Source organism: Sorghum bicolor, chromosome 4 (genome assembly GCF_000003195.3).
Source record: "Sorghum bicolor cultivar BTx623 chromosome 4, Sorghum_bicolor_NCBIv3, whole genome shotgun sequence".
NCBI lineage: Eukaryota > Viridiplantae > Streptophyta > Magnoliopsida > Poales > Poaceae > Sorghum > Sorghum bicolor.
The window spans coordinates 1,283,585-1,304,065 of record NC_012873.2 but is presented as its reverse complement, the minus strand read 5'-3'; the positions used below and the strand labels follow the sequence as shown (position 1 = coordinate 1,304,065).

At 46.9% G+C, this 20,481-nt stretch overlaps 3 protein-coding genes and 1 long non-coding RNA gene across 5 annotated transcripts; all 4 read left to right on the top strand.

The window, feature by feature from the left end:
* LOC8085224 (pentatricopeptide repeat-containing protein At2g17670) lies at positions 1,405 to 3,625 on the top strand. The gene is made up of 2 exons (XM_002453153.2): positions 1,405 to 2,789; positions 3,171 to 3,625. The coding sequence occupies exon 1, from the start codon at positions 1,408 to 1,410 to the stop codon at positions 2,770 to 2,772; it is 1,365 nt and encodes a 454-aa protein (XP_002453198.2). The 5' UTR covers positions 1,405 to 1,407; the 3' UTR covers positions 2,773 to 2,789; positions 3,171 to 3,625.
* LOC8068241 lies at positions 13,191 to 14,795 on the top strand. Its single transcript, XM_021458871.1, has 4 exons — positions 13,191 to 13,316; positions 13,702 to 13,794; positions 14,367 to 14,471; positions 14,580 to 14,795. The coding sequence occupies exons 1-4, from the start codon at positions 13,275 to 13,277 to the stop codon at positions 14,793 to 14,795; spliced, it is 456 nt and encodes a 151-aa protein (XP_021314546.1). The 5' UTR covers positions 13,191 to 13,274.
* Positions 14,923 to 15,438, top strand: LOC110435130. The gene is made up of 2 exons (XR_002452808.1): positions 14,923 to 14,971; positions 15,079 to 15,438. It is a non-coding gene; the product is annotated as an uncharacterized LOC110435130 (long non-coding RNA).
* LOC8068240 lies at positions 16,933 to 18,583 on the top strand. Of its 2 annotated transcripts, none has more exons than XM_021460603.1 (2): positions 16,933 to 17,109; positions 17,313 to 18,583. In XM_021460603.1, exons 1-2 carry the CDS (start codon positions 17,055 to 17,057, stop codon positions 18,410 to 18,412), a joined length of 1,155 nt encoding a protein of 384 aa, XP_021316278.1. In that variant the 5' UTR covers positions 16,933 to 17,054; the 3' UTR covers positions 18,413 to 18,583. The 2 variants fall into 2 exon arrangements, with proteins under 2 accessions (XP_021316278.1, XP_002453196.1); XM_002453151.2 differs by having other exon boundaries at positions 16,934 to 17,109; positions 17,203 to 18,583.

The following is a 20,481-nucleotide window of genomic DNA, read 5'->3' as shown; positions in this document are numbered from 1 at the left end:
TTGACATGCAAAGGCTATCTGCGGAACGAAATCGTTTGGTATGACTCCACATAAAGAGCCAGTGTAGGAGCCACACCAAACAGGGTGTAACCTCGCCCAACAATTCAAAGCGAGAAAACCAAAACAAGACCTTTAATAATTGATTTATCCATGCACCTCATTTTTGTTATTTTTTCCTAAATATGTTTGTAATAGTGATGTATTTATTTGGAATTTAGGTACTATATGATTTTTTTTTTTCTAAAATCTTACTCAAAGTTAAAGAAATTTGACCTAAGGCTAGGCGGCTATGAATATAAGACTATCCACAACGTAGGAGTTTGCAGATACTGAATCAAGACAGAAGATCCAAGCATTGCATTGTCCCATTGTAAAATGCGATGTTGAGGCCTTGTTTAGTTCACCCTAAAAATCAAAAAGTTTTCGAGATTTCTCTTCACATCGAATCTTGCGGCACATTGATGAAACACTAAATTTAGACGAAATCAAAAACTAATTACACAGTTTAGCTGTAAATCGCGAGACGAATCTTTTGATACTAGTTAGTCCATGATTGGACAATATTTGCCACAAACAAACGAAAAGTACTACAGTAATGAAATCCAAAAAGTTTTCACATCTAAACAAGGCTTGAGTTGCAAAATCCAAGCATCCGCAACAGATATGCCACAATGCCAGGTAAATAAAATATCATTTCAGAGCCTATGCTGCAGATTTCATTTCCATGCAAATGGGTCCCATCAGCTCATATACTACCTCTATGTTGAACACTGTATGCGGCAGCAGAGTGTGAGCATCGGCATGACATGCCATGAGAATATTTTTCAGCATCAGAGCATACTGTGGCCAGTCTAAGCCCACTTTGGGATTAACTATGCGTGTTGCTCACATGATTTAGGGCGCCTTTGATAGGGATCCACCTGCTCGACTCCAACTACAAGATCACCATGTATGTTACTATGTAGTACTGTAGCGACGAGCACCTACAAACTTTGCTGAGCACCTACACGCTTTATTACAAATTATAAGTCATTCAAAAAATATTGGAGAGTTAAAGTATCTTACTTTTGATCAAAATTATAGAGAAAATTACATAGATTTATAACATCAAATAGGTATAATATGAACATATAATTAATGAACAATGTAATGATACTAAGTTGACACTATAAATATTATTATATTACTATATAAATTTGGTCAAACTTAAAATAGTTTAACTCTTCAATATTCTTGAAATGACTTATAATTCGGGATTAAGGGAGTAAATGATTTGACATGTCACCTCATTTTTGTGCATGTGCCCAACCAAAATTCTCGAGCATGTTCCGAAATCCTGAAAATAAACCCAAGAGAAGGAGCTCCGTCCGGCCCAGCATTTCTGACAAACGAGCGAGCCCAAGTTTCATGGGCCGAAACTACATCGCTACAGGCGCAGCCCAACACCCTCGTCCACCATCCCACGCTGCGGCGCCGGCTGCTGCTCCACTCCTCTTCGCCGCCGCACAAACCCAACCAGCCTCTCCCTCCCGCCCTCATCGCCGCCGTTGCCCGGCCCGCCCCCCGGAAGGGATCAAGCGGACGCGCAGGATGGGGAAGGCGCGGCACGCCGCCAAGCTCCCCCTCGCCCTCATCCCCAAGCCAAAGCCCAGACCCCACGCCGCTTCTCCCTCCACGCCGGCGCCGCCGCCTGCTTCTCCGCCGCCCGCGCGTCCACCCGCCAATCCTGCCAAACCCCGCAAGAAGCCCCACGTAACCTCCAAAAGATCCACAGCCCTGCCCCCCGCTGCCGCTGCCGCTGCCGACACCGACGACGCCCCGGCCGTGCAGGAGGAGCGGAAGCCCATCCGGACGCCGGCCGACCTCGCGTCCGCCATCCGCGCGACGGCGGACGCCGACATCGACGCGGCGACCGCCCTGGCCCTCTCGGCGCCCCCGGACGTGCCGCTACCGACGCACTCCCTCGCGCTTCTCCTCCGCCGCCTCGCCACCACCCGCTCCGTGTTCGCCGCGCGGGGCCTCCTCGACAAGCTCCACCCCGCCGGCGAGGACGACGGAGCCCCGCGCCCGAACCCGGCGCCGCGCGGGGCGCTGCTCGCGCTCGCCGACGTCGTGTGCCACCGCGGCGGACTGCGCGAGATCTCCAGCATCCTCCCGGTGCTCAGGGACCACGGCGTCCGCGCCGACGCGCACCTCTACAACGCCCTCATGAAGGCGCACGTCGCGGCGGACGACCCCGGGGCCGTCCTCCGCGTGTTCCGGCAGATGAAGGACGACGGCGTCGACCCCGACCTCGTCACCTACAACACGCTCATCTTCGGCCTCGCGCGCGCCGGGATGGTCCGCAAGGCCAGGGCTTTCATCCACGCCATGGCCGCGGAGGGCCACCTCCCGGACGTCATCACCTACACCTCGCTCATGAACGGGATGTGCGTCCAGGGCGACGCGCTTGGGGCACTGAAGCTGCTCGAGGAGATGGAGGCCGAGGGGTGCCAGCCAAATGAGCGCACCTACAACACGTTGCTAATGGGTCTCTGCAAGAACAAGAAGCTGGACAAGGCCGTCGAGGTGTACAAGTCCATGGTAGGGGCTGGGATGAAGCTTGACTCGCCAGCATATGCCTCCTATGTCAGGGCGCTGTGTCGATCGGGCAGCGTCGCCGACGCGTATGAGGTGTTTGATTATGCGATTCAGACCAAGAGTTTCACGGAGGTGACGGCGTATTCTGAGCTCGAGAACTCTCTCAAGTGGCTGCGCAAGATGAAACCATGACACGAACTGCAAGGAGAGTATGTATATGACAAGGCCGCGTGTGGCATGTTTTGTCTTTCTGAGTTTGGTCTGTTTGCATGGGCCAAACTAGTATACTACATGCTAAGCTAAACCAAATGAGCTCAAGTTTTCAGATGTTGGTTTGGTTGGATGTTTTCTAGCACTGAGAGCATGTAGACATCAAAATTGTTAATTTTCTATGCTGTCAACACTTGGGAATGTTAGTTGCTTCATAATTTCTTGTTACATCAATGTCCTGTTTTTATTTTGTTCTTCCAGGTTCGCATAGGGTTTAGATATTCCTGATGTTGGTTCAGATAGGCATCTGTCTTGTCAGGAATGCATTTTGTTGAAGGAATCCATGTGTCTGAAGTCTCAGTTTTTATGGTAATCTGCAGATGCTGTTGATGTAGCCTCCTTGTTGCACATGAATTGAGCATGGGTCTCTGCAAGAAGAAGAAGCTGGACAAGGCCGTGGAGGTGTACCGGTCCATGTTATTGGCTGGGATGAAGCTTGAGTCGCCTGTGTACGCCTCCTTTGTCAGGGCGTTGTGCTGATTGGGCAGTGTCGCCAATGCGTATGAGGTGTTTGATTATGCGATTCAGATCAAGAGTTTCGTGGAGGTGATGGCATATTTTGAGCTTGATAACTCTCTCAAGTGGTTGGGCAAGATGAAGTCATGAAGCAAACTGCAAGGAGAGTATGTATAGGACAGTGCCTTCCACGCAATAAGCTGGTTCCTGTAATCTTGTGGAGTGCTGATGGTGATTTTTTTTTAACTAATGCTATGGACAGAGTAATGTATCATCCATATAAGTGAAGTTGAAATAGGTGTTTTGTCTTGCTTAGTTTGGTCTGTTTGCATCATTGCATGTGCCAAACCAGGATACATGCTACTGCAATAGCTAAACTAAATCAGGATCAAGTTTTTAAATGTTGGTTTGGTTGGATGTTTTCTAGAATGTAGACATTAAAATCAATGATTGCTAATGCAATAACTAAACTAAATCAGTATCAAGTTTTTAAATGTTGGTTTGGTTGGATGTTTTCTAGAATGTAGACATCAAAATCAATGATTTTCTGTGCCATCAACACTTGGTTTTGTAGACTATTATCAAGTTGCAATACAACACTAAACTGATTTTTTTCTTTTTCGAGATCGGGATATAGCCCGTTTTTCATTAAGCAGACGAGAATGGTCAATAGACCTACACATAGTTGAGACAAAAGGATTCGCGGGTAATCCATGGATTATCAACGAAGTCCTCAACACCAAAGTGAGGGGCAGAGGACTCTCCACCTAACAACCCCAGCAAACCGAACCTAAAACACAATTTCCACACTAAGGTAGCCAGCAGTGAGAGGAGCCGTAAAGATAACAGTGGCAAAGCATCTGCTAGAGCTACAGACGGCAAAGCATCCGTCCAACCAAACCCGGCAACCTCGGCAGCAAAGCATCTACTGGAAATGCCAACAGCCTCGGCGGCAAAGCATCTGCCGGAAACGTCAGCGACCTCAGCGGCAAAGCATCCGCCGGAAACGCGACGTAACACCTCGGCAGCAAAGCATCCGCTGAAAGACCCTCGGCGGCAAAGCATCCGCCGGAAACGCGACCTCGGCGGCAAAGCATCCACCGGAAACGACCACAACTACGGATGCAACAAACACCAGCTAGAAGCATCAAGGTGAGGAGAAACATGAAGCCCGATTAGGTGCAGCACGGCGACCCAGGAGACCACGCGGGAGGAGCGACGGGCAGGAAGACACCACCCACGGTAGAGGGCAAAGGGCTGAGTAGGACTTTCATGTTCAGCCCGCCGCGAACGAAGAAGCTACAGCGACGCCTCCAAAGAAGGTAGATGATGCGCTCTGCGCCACCGCCGTCGGCCCGGACCAAACGGGCGGGGTTTTCACCCAGATTCTCGCCATGGAAACAGGCCACTCATGGCGACAGCAGCAGCGACGACGAACGGTCGAAGCCGCGGCTCGGGCGCCAAAGCTGCAGCCTTCACCACGTCACCCACACCGTCACCCCGCTCGGCTCCGCCACAGCCCTGCCGCGGAAACGCCGCCTGACAGCTTAGGGCGCCGCGGGTGCGCCATCAGTCGCCATGGACGGGGCAGGAGAGGATGGCAGGTGGCTGCGCGCTTGGCGGCAAAGTATCCCCGCAGGAGGCCAGCGAGGCCAGTCCAGTAGAGCGCCGCCGAACTCGGACGCCGGCCATGGCGCCGGCGGGTCTCCAAGGCGCGACCGGGTGCCACCAACCGCAAGAGGCAAGATCCAGCCACTAGGGACGTGGATCCGCCCAGCCGCCAGCCGGCAGGCCCACCGCCAAGTCGCCAGAGAGTTAGGGTTAGGGAAGGGGGGAAGGAGCAGGAGGTGGGAGGAGAAGGTGGCAGGGCCGGCGCGGGCCGCCGCCACCACGTGCGGGAGGCGACGACGGCGGCCAGGGAGGCGGCGAGGAGGTGGGGGGAGGCGGGCGGCGCTGGCGAGCCCCCCGAGTCGCCCGAAGGGAGCGCTCGGGGGTCGGGGCTATGTCGAGAGGGATTGTTTTTTTCAACACTGAACTGATGAAGTACATCTGACTGAGCAAGCAAGACTTAATGACAGATCTCAAGTAATACGACTTTTCGCTGAATGAATAACCCAATACAATGTTTCACAAGCTTTTAGCAGCTACCCGTGGTTTTCAGCAGAAATGAAGACTAGAAATATGGAACCTGTATCATAAGCAGTATCATTAGCCCTGCTCAGCAGTTTCATTAGCCTTGTGTATCATTAGCCCTGCTCTACACAAGGGTCAGTAGTATCGTTAAGTATGATTAGCAGCAATTAAAGGCAGCGGCTCTAGGCCCGTAATGTCCAACTAAAAGATAAGCGAGCCACGGCTCCAGTCCAGGGAAGCCGTCCTCCAGCCTCAAGAACGCACGCCAATGAGGATTTGTTTAGTTCCCAAAATTTTTGTTTTGGCTGTAGTATTTTTGTTTTTATTTAGCAAATATTATCTAATCATAGACTAACTAGGCTCAAAAGATTTATCTCACGATTTACAGACAAACTATGCAATTAGTTTTTATTTTTGTCTATATTTAATGCTCCAGACATGTGCTGTAAGATTTGATGTGACTGAGAGTTTTGAAAAGTTTTTAGTTTTTGGTTGAACGACCTGAGATGGTGCGCGAACTCAAAGGGTTGACCTGTGCGAGGGTCTTTATATTTGCGACCAGCGTTCATATAGCAAAATTTGTTGGTTTTAAAGATTTATAATATAAAGTGATTTCTATCTATAAATTTGATCAAACTTGAAAATATTTTGATTCTTCAATATTCTTAAAATAGTTTATAATTTAAGATAGAGAGAGTATAAATAAAAGTACTAAAATGTCTAAACCCAAAAAAAAATGAATTAGACAAGGCCTGACATGAAGACCCACGCCGACCTGAAGCTTGCGGCGGTGAACTGGCCACCCAGCCTAATGGCTATATATCCGCAGTCGTGGATGGTGAGGATGCACTCGCATACCACGGCCGGAGAAGGCCTGCCTCTGGATATGGTCTCAGCAAATGTTTCAAACCCATGCTGACTGACATCGTTGATTTGTCTTTTAAGATTCGTGCCGCATATGTGGATCCTGACGTGGCTGAGTTAACATGGACGTGTTTGTTTGCATGGGTGAGGGGTTGAGCACTTGAGCTAGGCTGTAGACATACAGGTTGTTTGCAGGCCCGGCCTTGGGGGGGTGCGAGCTGGGCTGCCGCACTGGGCCCTTGAGGATAGGGGGCCCAACTCCAAATATGCAAGTAGTAATAGTATTGTTTCTTCTTGTGGCCCAAAGGATAGCTGAAGTGCTGAACGCCTTAAGCATCAAGCAAGTCACCAGGCGTACGAGGGAAGCTACGACTCGCTACTCCTGTGCCCTTCCGGCTTCCGCCGCAGCCGCGAGCGGCGAGCCCGCGAGTCTCCGTTCTTGCGAGTAAGCGACTCCGTGCAAGTGCGTGCGCAACTCGGCGATCTTCGTGAGTCGCGTGATCGGGACTCCCATAAACCTGTGCAAGTGCGACTGTGCGAGTGGCCGGCGGCCGGCGGCCGACGCTACCGTCAGTCAAGTCTGTTCGTATCTGTTCCTGGTGTTCCTTCGTAGGTAAGAAATTGGATATTTGGATTTAGGTTAGTGTGGTATTTTTTTAATTACTTACTAGTTACTACTTTTCTGAATTTGCAGTGAACTCATGTTGCCCAAAAAACATGCATCTGGAAGTCAGAAAAGAAAAAATAAGAGAAGGATAGAGGCCTTCAAAGAATCACAAAGGGGATCTATTCATAAATTTTTAAGAAGCAATACAAGCACTACAAGAAATCCAGATGAGTGGGCAATAGTTGCTGTGGAGGAACAAAGTACACATCCAGAAGATCAAAGCCCTATAGAAGATAATGTTAGCATCGACACGGAGGATAATAATGTGAGTGACCATGAGCCCATATTTAATTCTTCTACGACAGAATCTACTCACATTGATGAAGAACCAGTTTTTACTCTTGATATATATGATCCAATAAATTGGGATAATCTTGATAACAAAGCAAGGGACATATTGGTGGAGAAGGGGCCTATTAGAGAAGAAAATATTGTGTTTCCTATGGATGCTAGAACAAGACGTTTTGCATACACTCATTATTCTAGAAAAATGAGCAATGGGGAGGTACGTGACAGAAAATGGTTGGTCTATTCAAAAAGTGTTGACAAAGTGTTTTGCTTTTGTTGTAAGTTGTTTGGTTCTAGTAACCGCAAGAGTTCATTGGGGCATGATGGGTTTAGAGATTGGAGCCATGTTGGTGAAAGACTAAAAGAGCATGAAGTTAGCATGGATCATATGACCAACATGAATTCTTGGAATGAATTGAGAGTTAGATTAAGCAAGCATGAAACAATTGATAAGGAGTTGCAACATCAAATCACAAAGGAGAAAGAACGCATAAGGCTAGTTCTACTAAGAATTGTTGCCATTGTAAAGTTTCTTGGTAAACGCAGTTTAGCTTTCAGAGGAATAATAATAATAATAATAATAATAATAATAATAATAATAATAATAATAATAATAATAATAATAATAATAATAATAATAATAATAATAATAATAATAATAATAATAATAATAATAATAATAATAATAATAATAATAATAATAATAATAATAATAATAATAATAATAATAATAATAATAATAATAATAGAAAAATAATAAAGAATTCCTTCTTGAGGAATCAGGAGCGCATCAGCCCACGCCATGGGCCTTAAGTTGTGGAAGAGCAGCCCGGAAGCGGAAGGCCCGGCCCACTCTGTTGGAGTCGGTCGGAGGAACCGGATGGAGAGTTGTATATTAGTTGTAGGTGTTAACCGTAACAGGCCCTCCTCCCCTCCCAAATCCAAATCCCTGTCGTTTCCGCCACCGACCGAACACCGCCGCGCCGTCGCCTTGCTCCCGGGACACATCGGCCGCGGCGGTGGCAGCCTTCTCCCACTCCGGAAAGGAAGGCTCCACGCTACTGCCCCGCCTTGGGGGTGGTTCTCTTGGAGGCCGCCTCAGACCAGAGACGAGTAATGGCGGCGTTTCAGGTTGGAGGCGCCGTCGTCACGGCAGACGATGGTGTGGAGGTACGCCATATACACGTTCTTGCTGTTCTTAGTTTGGTTGATGGTGTGTATTCCGTGAACTTGCGTTTCTTTCTTGGTTGGCTCCCTCATTGGTTGGTTCTTGATTGGTATTCGTTCGTTTTCTGACGACGATTCTTTGGGAAATGCCCTTCAGCTCCTAGCCGCCTTTCACGGGCGATCATGGTGGGGAGGTACGCCGTTTGCTTGTTCTTGCTTACAATCTGGGTGCGTTCTCCATGGAATTGCGTTCTTTCTTGCTTGATTCCCCGCAGCATTGGTTTGTTCTTGATTGGGTGTTCGCTCGTTTTCTGACGACGACTTTCTTTCGGAAATGCGCTCCAGCTCCGAGCCGCCTTTCCATGGCCGATGATGGAGGGGAGGTACGGCGTTTGCGTGTTATTGCTTCGAATCTGGGTGCGTTCTCCATGGAATCGGGTTCTTGCTTGCTTGACTCCCCCGCAGCATTGCTTGGTTCTTGATTTGGTGTTCGCTCGTTTTCTGACGACGATTTTCTTTCGGAAATGCGCTCCAGCTCCGAACCGCCTGGCGGGGAGCCGGGGAGGTACGGCGTTTGCCTGTTCTTGCTTCGAATCTGGGTGTGGTTCTCCATGGAATCGCGTTCTTGATGAATTCTTGGCTCCCCACGCTGGTTGATTGTCGGTTGTTTTTTTTTTGTTTGCATTCTGACGACGATTGACTCGGCTTGGAGGACGGAGCCGCCTTCACGGCTCATGATGGCATTGGTGTGGCGTTCTTGCTTCTATTGCGTCGTTTGCGCGTTCTTGCTTCGATTCTTAGTGTCTCATCCGAGGAATTGCGTTATTAATCGGTTCTTGGGTCTTGTCTTGGTGAAATTGCACTGACGACGGTTGATTTGGAAACTGAATGTAATCCCCGTTTGACCTGCCTGCCTGTTCTTTTTCAGATTGTACCTCGCATATTGGAGTTTCTCCAATCGCCGTTTGACCAGCGGGCGCTTTCGGCAGTCGAATACGCCCTCTCCACTGTCCTCACCGAGCTCGTCACCATCCCGGGCAGCTGGGGCACCGTGGAGAACCCACGGCCGACCGAGACGATATCCAGAGGCAGGCCTCATCTGCTGGTGGTTCTCCGGCGGTGGTTCGAGTGCATCCTCGGCGTCCACGCGTGCGGCTACAGCTTGAGGGGACAGTTCAACATCGCAAGCTTCACAGTGGGCGCAAGGCTTCAGGTCAAGATGACCGGCATCGTCCACTTGTTCCCCTACTCGCGCCTTGACGGCGGGCTGGACTACACAGCACTCGTGAGCTCCATCGAGCAGTTCATGACGCTCCGGGAGCTGGTGCCGCCCCACCTCAGGGTCTGGCTCGACCTCATTGGGGAGGGTGTGAACGGCGTCGAATACCTGATCCGGTACCACACTTCCCTGATGGAGCCGCGCCAGGCATTCGATTTTGTGCTGGAGGCAAGAAACGTGCTCGATCAGGTGCGGGTCCTCGATCCCCTCGTGTTCGACATGATCATCTCCCTGCATCCGGAGTTGGCTGACTGGGATACAGACAGCTACTGTGTGAACTGGTACATGGACGCAGCTCGCAGATATGCAGATTCTCGCACAGGTAAAGCCTTTGAGTTCGCGCATGATCTTACTGGTGTCCTCACCGTTGGGAGGAACTGCTCTGCACATCCAGCAAGGTACCTCAAGAACTTTATGGTACTGATACTTGAGGATGATTTTCCTGGACTGGTGGCTCGCTTTCAGCGCAGTATCTTCAGAGCCGGTCTTCTTCCTATCTTTCAGTTAGACATTACTATGGCTTAGGGTTTTGGTGCTAATCAAACTGTTAACAATCCTGCTGCCCTAGATACCATATTTCTAGTCTGCTAAAAGCCTGTGATGATATTACTTGGTCTGTTTAGAGCTTCTTCTTCTTATTGCATAGTCCCATATTCAATTCAAACCAAAGCTAGTTTTAAGACATATGTACCATATTATGTCATATTACTTGGTCTGTTAACTCGTTTGTTACTTGTTGACTTGTTGGTCGTTTGGAATGTACGGAGCATTCGTTCTATATCTCGGATTCTGGACATACAATTGCACTCTGCATTTCTCCAAGTAATAAGGCTGAAGGTCTGCACAGATAGTATATTAATTTAAGCTAGCTGAAACATGGGACACATAGTATATTTGAATTTGTTTTACTCATTCAAAATGACCCTGAGCACGGCCCCGGGGTCGTCCGCAGCGACGTGCGCCTTCATGAGGGCGTTGTAGAGGTGCGCGTTCGGCAGGGACGCCGTGGTCCCTGAGCACCGGGAGGACGCTGGAGATCTCGCGCAGCCCGCCACGGTGGCACACAACGTCCGCGAGCGCCCCGTCCTCGCCGGCGGAGTAGAGCTTGTCGAGGAGGCCCCGCGCGGCGAACACGGAGCGGGGGTGGTGGCGAGGCGGCGGAGGAGGAGCGCGAGGGAGTGCGTCGGCAGCGGCACGTCCGTGGGCGCGGAGAGGGACAGGGCGGCCGCTGCGTTCACGTTGGCGTCCGCCGCCGCGCGGATGGCAGCCGCGAGGTCGGCCGGCGTCCGTATGGGCTTCCGCTCCTCCTGCACGGCAGGGGCGGCGGCATCGGCAGGGGGCAGGGCTGTAGATCTTTTGGAGGTTCTGTGGGGCTTCTTGCGGGTTTTGGCGGGTGGATGCGCGGGCGGCGGCGGCGGCGGCGTGGGGTCTGGGGGTTTTTGGCTTGGGGATGAGGGCAAGGGGAAGCTTGGCGGCGTGCCGCGCCTTCCCCATCCTGCGCGTCCCTTTTAACCCCTTCCCGGGGAGGCGCGCAACGGCGGCGACGAGGGCGGGAGGGAGAGGGAGAGGGAGAGGGGTTGGTTGGGTTTGCGCGGCGGCGAAGAGGAGGTGAGCGGGGAGTCGGCGCCGCAGCGTTGGAAATTTGGAAATTGGAATTGGAATTGGAATTGGAATTGGTGGACAAGGCGAGCTATGTAGGTTTCGGCCTAAGAAACTCGGAGACATACGCTTGCTCGTTTGTCATAAATGCTGGGCCGGAAGGCCCTGCTCTTCCGGCAACGCATAGTGGCCTCGGCGTGCCCCCTCACTCACACCGGCGACGACAACATGCATCCTCCCTCATCTGCAGTGCCTCGACCCCAGTCTGATATGAATTGCATGAGTTTTTCTACTATGCTGCATTCTAACTTTAATTTGTTTATGCGCACTTTTGACGCAGATTAGCACATCTCATGACGATGTGGCAGCTGCGCTCAGTAACAACAGCAGTGTGGCTGCTCGGCCTGAATCCGCTTAGCATCCTGGTCCTCGTGGTGTTGGCGCACACAGCCCATCCCCGGCGGTAGTTCCTTGGCTTGCCCGACGCACAGTGACAGTGTCGTCCCCAGCATGCTTGTATGGTGGCCTGGACATATTGGATCCTTGAGGGGTGGCGTGACCTGTTAGCGTGCATGGATGGGGTGGTCCGCGGTCATTACGGACTCCTTCGCCGTGGCTTTCACCATGGTCCTCTCAGCTCCGGCGTACAGAGTAATGGCTCTCCTGCGTGTTCCATGACTCTTCCCTGAATCCGGCGTACATTTTTTCTGCTTTCCAGTGTCCTACTCCTGCGTGCTCGGATCTGTTGGATTTGATGGATTTTTTTTTTAGATGAATTTGATTGATTTTTGTAAGAAGCGATGGACGGAGCAACATTATTGAGATGTTTAATGTTTTTTGAACGTGAGCAACATTATACAGATGTTTGTGGTTGTGTACTACATCTGATGATCGCATCAACAAACTTCGCGAGTACCACATCAGTTTATTGCGCATGTGTCCCCTTGTAATAATTTATAGAAATAAATGATACTAATAGTAGTAATAATTATCTCATCTCTACAAATAGGACGGCTCGGTAAGTATCACAACCAAATTTATTGCGCATGTCACTGGTAATACTAATTATTTGTTAGAGCAATCTATTCAGTAGCAATAAAAGGGTATCCTCATCTAGAGATGGATACTTCGGTAAGTACCACAAACAAGCTTACTACTTATGTGTCTACACTAAACTATTTACTGAATCAAATAATAATAGTAGTAATAAAAAAGTTTCTTGACCAGAGACCGGATTCCCGGTGATTATTACCGCTAATTTTACTACTCAATGGTCTGGACTGAATTATTTACCGAATCAAATGATAATAGTAGTTTGTTACCCAGCAGGTCCTTTGTTGAAGAATTCTATATGTGCTGCCAGCAATATATAAGTAAAACTAGGTGCCCAAGGTGCAACTAGGCACACTCAGCTTATTCTGTATGTGCTGCCATCATTATATACTTAATAATTAGCTTGCATTGGCACTAAAATAGAAAAGTCTACCTGATGTCTTGGTATGAGCCGGTCACTATAACAATATATCATATATATGAATGCTTTTCACACAATTCATGCTACTCATACTATTCAAATGCTTGTTTTGGCTAAGCCCCTTTTGGTTACCATGTGAACTTGATGTGCTTGAATATATCTTCCTGCTTACATGTTTCTGCAGTGTGTGTTAGTCATATGCCTATGTATGTTATTAGCCAAATTTAAATCATCAGCAATAATACTTTAGCCATACTAAACAACACATATAACTATCGTAATTACTTTCTACTTGTGTCAAAGCTTGATGTTATCCTATTCGATGAACAGGGAAATTTTGCCATTGACATCGATAGCAATCCTGTAACAGCTGCATGTGAAGACATGCTAAAGGGTGCAACACGACAGATGAGGTATCGGCTAAAAAAGTACTTTGATGGGGTACCGGCTAATCAAGTGAGGACTACATCGCCCTTGAAGTGTATGACCGATGAGCAATGGAGAAAATTGGTAGCATGTGGTCAAGCCTAAAGCACAAGGTAATGTATTTCATTTTATGTCAGCTTATTATTTGGGATTTGAGCACAAATTCATGTTTGGCCAGGTATATACATACTTGATATGAGGTAGACTTGAGATCTTTGAATCTGTTAGTAGGAACTAGAACATGTCGCTGATAATTCTAGATTTATATAGCAGTTTTCAGATTGTGTGATAAGATAATTCATGTAATCATAAAATCTGATAGTCTCAGGTGACAAACTAATTATTCCATAGTCTAGATTATAGATCAATTTGGATTAGCTCTATTTGAATTTTTGATGTACTAGTGTCCTGTGAAAACAAATGAAAAATGAGGTTGCATGGAAATAATTGATTTGTAGTGGTTTTGTTACTTATGCTATGTAATTGTGTCATGTGCAAGACAAATGTGCCAAAAACCAACTGAATTGTGAAAAAGTTCAGTTTCAGCAGTGTACTGGATCTCGGTGTTACATTGCACAAGCCTATGTCGTGGTAAGAAATTTTTTTGATGTCATCTAGTTGGATGTTGTTCTTGAGTTTCCTGATGGAGGTGTTTAGATCCAATGGAGATATCTGCATGTTGATAGTGGCTCTGCTTAATGCTATATGACTTATAGTTGATAGTAGGCTCTCTACTTCATGCGACATAATCTGCTGCTCTAGCTTCATATTTTGTTGTAGCAGCGGGGGATTAGCTACTGCTGCCCTTGTTTTGCATGGTAGAGGTGTGTCAGTATGCCATTCTTGTAGTGATATACCTCTACCTAAACAAGGATAGCAAGTGGTGACCAAAGCTCTAACCCCTGCTGCAGCAAAACATGGAGGGAGAGTAGCAGATTATTTCACACTTCAAACATGTAAAAATACGCTCATGTTTTATCTAGAAAATTGTATTAGTTTAATTTGATTACTCTACTCCTGTCATGCTTATGCTTATTTGAGTTGACATGAATTAAGTTTATTAATAGCATCCACTATCAATGTCAACTAGAATGCTTGTGCTGGACGACATGTTTTTGTGTTATGTGTGCACTAATGCCGTCATGTTTCTCCCAACACTGTAGAAGCAAGAAAAATACAAAGACATTGAGCTCATTGTTGTTGATCTATTCAAGGAGTTGCATTGCAGCAAAACTAAAGGTTTTAGTGAACCTGTGAAGAAAGCTATAGTAAGTACTAAATTGTTACCTCTTCTTTCCTTCTTTTATTAAGTACCTTGTGCAATGAATCTTTATTTATATAATGATAAAAAACTGAAACCGTGCTTTGATTGCTAGGATGATATGCATGTCCAGGAAGCCCTTCCTTCACCATCGGTAGAAGATGGGAAGCAAGCTAAGACTTCAATAGAAGTTGTTTTCAAAGTGTTGCCAAAGTCAAATACATTCCTTCGCAATGTTGGAATTCAGCAGTCTGCTGCCAAGACAACCGATGTGGTGAAAGAACTACAAGCTGAATTGGATGCAAAGAAGCTAGAGTCTATAGGACTTTAGCAGGAGCTTGAAAGATTGAAGGCGCAGACACAAGAATCTGAGGCAAAAGTGGACAAACAAGCTGAGGAGATTGAGAGCATGAGGAAGATGGCAGCAGATACTGAGAGCCTCATTCGACAAATGATAACATTTGGACTGGGTCAGATCAGTCCGCCCTAAGCTTCCCGTATCCTAAGGTACACAACTTTAACTTGTCTCTTGTGTCTTTGCATCCAAATCAAGACTATTAAACTATTTTTTGGTGGCTAAATTTTGTGCATTGTTTATGTATATGGTTGAACAGGAATTTGGTGGCTGATCCTGAAATTTGAGGCTAGGATCCCTTTTGGTATTGGAGCAGCGCTGCTTGATTGCGTGTCGTGGTGGATTTTGGTCCTGGTACTTTTGTGTATGTGATTTTGGTTGTTGGAATAGTGTTGGCTGGTGGCAAATTTTGTGGAGTTTGGCTGTGCTTGGAGTATTCGGCTATAGTTTGGCTCTATGTGTGGAGTGTTAAATCTGTAGTTGTAGGTTGTTGGAAGCCTAGAATGTGGCTGGATGTCTTTTGTGTATGGAACATGTATTCTAGATTATTATCAATGGCTGCAACATATTCTATTGTATGGGCTGATTATTATAATTATGCAATTGCTAATGAGGTCTATAATCTGAGATTATATTTTTTTAAATTAGGCTGGTATACAATATGGGCCTAGATTGTAATGTCGGGCCACAATAAAAAAATATATATCAATTTGTAGCTGGGCCCAAAAGACATTTGTGCTAATTAGACTGGTTTCAAATGAAAAAAATAAAAAAGGCCACACTATATGGGCTGAATCTGAACTGCCACGTCATCTGCCATGTCACAATATATATAGTAATATTTTGTTTAATATGTTATGACGATTTTGTCCTGTCATTATATCAATGACGTGAGAGTTATTGTCACTGTATCAATGACGATGTCCTCTGGTGGTCACAAAAGCTGGTTAGTGACCCAACTTCTGTGATGACAGTCATTTCGTTACTGCAGGTAGGCAGTGACAAGAAACAAGTTCTGATTGTCATAATCTGATTGTCACAGAAGTCCACTGAACACACTGGAATAAAAAGGCAACAACCAATTTGTTCCGGCATAGACAAAATGGAACAATACAAATTAATTTTAAAACAAATGGGTGTGCCATCAGACGAACCTAAATACAATGGGATAACTGAATCACATTAAAGAAATAATTATCACACAACTACAGGTAATGAGAACAATACACAATGAATTTTTCACTGAAGAAATAATTATAACACAACTACAGATTATGAGAACAATACACAATGAATTTACAAGACAACTAACTGATATGCAATTTAAAATGATACATCCAACATATGCCTGGAAGCAAAATGCAGAAGGGCACGGAGGCGTCATCACATGAACCTAAATAGAATATTATGAAAACTGAATTACATCGGAGGGAAATCAACATTAGTTTTCAGATACGTGCACCTGGACGGAGCAGCCCACTCCACCCATCGACGACATCCCATACACAACCAATGGATGGAAGCTGCTGTGGAGGGCCTAAGGCGAGAAACGACGCAACAGTCCACAACTGTGGTGAGGGAGCGATTCCCCGCACGCCGTACTTCCTCTCCGTCACCGGTTTCCACGTTACTTACAAATGGGCCAAAAAAACAAATTGAGCCCACGAGACACAAACGGCAACAAACTAAGGGTGGATGATCCTCTCAAAAAAAAAACTAAGGCTATGTTCGGTTCTGCCAAATTTTACCCGAAATTATTCCATTTTGATCCATGCTTATATAAATTTGCAAGGCAATATCGGGATTCATTTCAGACAATGATTCCCTATCCGGCCTTGTTTACTTTAAACAATTTTGCAAAATATGGACCGTAGCATTTTTGTTTGTATTTGACAAATATTATTTAATTATAGACTAACTAAATTTAAAAAATTTGCCTCACAAATTACAGATACACTGTATAATTAATTATTTTTTATCTATATTTAATGTTCTATGGGACAGAGAACGTGAAAAATTTTACAAAATATTTTGAGAAATAAAAAAAGCCCAAACGAACGAGCGGATGAACTCGGATGATGGATATAGAAATTCCGAAAAATAAAAATATCCCCTTTCGCTGCACAAAGGCCGCGGGGTTCGCCTAGATCGGATCGGTGTGGAGCGCAGGGTACCGCCTGACCCCGTCGCGCAGTCCAACCACAACCAGGGTGGGCTACCGCCGCCCTAGGCCAGATGCCGAGGCCTTCGTCGGTCGGTCTCTCCGGCGGCGACGAGCACCCTCCACCAGGTACTACCACCGCTTCCCTTCCCTTCCTGCTGTGCGAATCCGAGACGCCTACTATTAACTCCCCTGATTCCGATTCGAACACTTGAGATGCAGGGCACAAGACCCTCCCGTAGTTGGCTGTATAAATTCAAGGCTGCATCCACAGATTGGTTGGATTCGTGAACACAGAGGAGTGTGAGATCACAATTGCACTTGTTTGTTAGGTCGCGCCGCAGTCGGGATGTCTAATAAGCGCCGGGAACAGGATGGCCAAAACCCGCGCGTCGCCGGCGGCGGTGACAAGAAGCCGAGGCGTGGTCGGGAGCACCTCTATCTCCTCTTGGATGACTGGGACAAGGGGTTCAGCATCCACAAGATCGACGCCGACAGCTTTGACACTACCACCAACGACGGCCTGCAGAGCGGGGTCGCCGGGCACCTCCCGGAACCTCCGGCCCTGCGGTTAGAGTCACCGGCTGGCCACGTGCCCCGCAATGGCATGTCCTTCGCCGCCCTAGGCACCAAGATCTTCGCCTTCATGACCCAGCGCTGCGGCCTCGTCTACGACTCCGACACGGCCGTCTTGGCCATCGGCGCTCATGCCCCTCCAAAAATGCTATGTGGCTTCGGTGTCACTGTGGCCATTGGTGAGGTGATCTACGCGTTGACATATCGCTTCTTCGAGGGCCAGCACTCGTTCGAAGCCATGTCATGGGAGCATCCCACGGAGGGCTGGTCTTGGAAGACTCTGCCACCCCCGCCGTCAGCATTCCGCAGCCGCGTTAACTCTTATGTGCTGCACCCGGACGGATGCACCATCTTCATGACCACGGCGAATAATGGCTGCTTGGGCACCTACTCATTCAACACCAAGGATTCTGCGTGGAGGTGGCATGGCGAGTGGGCGTTGCCATTCGTTGGCCAAGCTCACTTTGACGGCGAGACCAACTCGTGGGTTGGCCTTCGCTGGGATGGCTACATTTGTTCCTGCAAAGTTGTCTCCCCTGACTGCCTCAACACTGCTCCGGATTGGCAGATGACAAAGGAGAAGTTATTCCACAAGGACCGGCAGAGGCACATGAGGGCCTCTCTCACCTCTATGGGCACAAACAGATTCTGCCTTGTCCAATGTGTGAAACGTGAGGAAGTGGGGGAGGGTCCAGCCTTGGGAGACCATGATGGTTGTGTTCTCCATTTGACCATATTTGGCCTCAAGTACAATCACAAGGGAGAGCTTCAAACCACAGATCACCACCAGTCCACACGCTCCTTTATAGTGTCTAGGTATAGGGATCACTTTGCTCCTATTGCATTCTGGATGTAGAAGCTCTTTGGTTTGTTGCGATATGTTGTGCCTCCTGAATCCTCTGCTTCATTGTCACTGGTTCTTGTCATGCATTGTCTTGTGAGCTACATAAAGAAATCAATAAATACTTTTTTCCCCGCTGGGAAGTTGTGCTACTGGATTTATATTTATTTATTTATGATGATATGAGTTTTTCTCCCCCTCTCATAAGCTAGTTGTTGATGTGTTTATCTTTTCGCCTCAAGTGTGATATTGTGTAGAAAGGTGCCTGTTATCCTATGTTTAAATAGTTGAAACATGATACTCTTACTTTTAGAAAGCATGCTAAGTTTAGCCATTATATTGGACCTTAGATCTTACCATTTTTGCCAAATTTAGTTATGACATGACATTACATAAAAAGAGCTAGTAACTAGGGGGTAACTCGGTAAGGATTAGAGACATTTTGCTTACATCTTTTTTCAGCCAAATAGTCTTTCTTTGTTGTGTAGCTAAAAACATTTTCTTGTGTTGTTTTAGGGTTAGCAATTTGAAACCTCTAGTGATGTTTCTCTTTCAAGTTGGCACTTGTAGATTGGTGCAACAGTTCTCTTACGATCTGATTTTTCCTCTGTTATTTTAGTTGATCTGAGAGGAGAGATGCCAACTGCTAACTAAATGGTCAATAACAAACGAAAAGCTATCCTTTTTTTTGTTCACAAGCTTACCTAAGGAAAACCAACATGATAGGCTAGCACCCTACAAAATCAAGATTATGGGTAACTGTTGCAAACTCATGCAATCTTAGGACATGTTTGGCAGAGCTCCTCATAAGGAGCTCCTTTAGAGGAGACGGAGCCGTTTTGGCGAAGGTACAAATTGTGGCTTCACCAAAACAGCTCCAGCTCCTCTGTTTTTTACTCAAAAACGGCTTCTCCAGAAAAACGTTTGACTGGAGGAGCCAGAGCCAGAGCCAGAGAGAAGCTCTGCCAAACAGGCCCTTAATCAAACCCTATTCCTCTGCATTTGAGTGGGTGGGTGTGGGGTGGTGGTGGAGATCTGGTGCGACGAGCTCCTTGCTAGTGACCTCGCCCGCAACAGCTTGTTGTGGAGACTCAGTGTGGCAGTTGATGTGGTTGGCATGGAACCTCGCCTCTATCACCTAGGTGGGGACAGGGAAGGAAATGAGGAGGCGGCGTCCCGGCCATGGAGCTCATCCAGCTGGTGAGGCTGCTGCTCTTCTAGGTCTAGTGATTTACCCTCCACCAAGCTTGGTTAAAAATTAGAGTTTTTCCTTTTTAGGGTGGGTCATAAAATTTATATGGAGTAGAAGAGAAATGGACTTATTCTTGATGCATTTTGGCAAGTAAATGGTACTAGGTAAGCGAGCTGCTGGAATGGGACTACAAGATACACGCTTCAAATGGAGTTCGTTAAATCTGCACAACAATATACAATGACTTCGCCGAACAGACGATATCTTTTGAGCACTAGTTACATATTGTATTTCCTATTCCTGTAACTCCATGTTTCAAGGATACATGCTTCAACATTAATCTACATTCTTTTCTTCTCCATTGCTTGCCTATCATGGAGTTATATATTTGTAAAAATAGTTCTTGCAGATTGTTTTCAGAACTGGAGAGCCAGCAGTCCCTGACAGCCTGAACCTACTGCTACAGGGTGAGCACTGATATTTGATTTCCTTCCAGTAAATTGCTCCCAAGGCGAATTCTATTCAACAGGTGCGATGGATAGCTATGGCATGTTTTGTCTTGCTGAGTTTGGTCTGTTTGCATAGGCCAAACCAGTATACATGCTACTGCAAGGACGTCAAGGTGTACAAGTGCATGGTATTGGCTTGAGGTGTTTTATTATGCGATTCAGACCAAGAGTCTTCTAAGCTTGAGGACCCTCTGAAATGGCTTCGCAAGATGAAGTCATAACGACAAACTGCAAGGAGAGTATGCATGCGACAATGCCTTCCATGCAATAAGTTGGTTCCTAATCCTATGGAGTGCTGATGATGTTCTTTTTACTAACGGTCACAACCAAAAATTTCAATTTCTCTTAGTGATGTAGGCTTCTCCTAATGTTTTGATATTCAA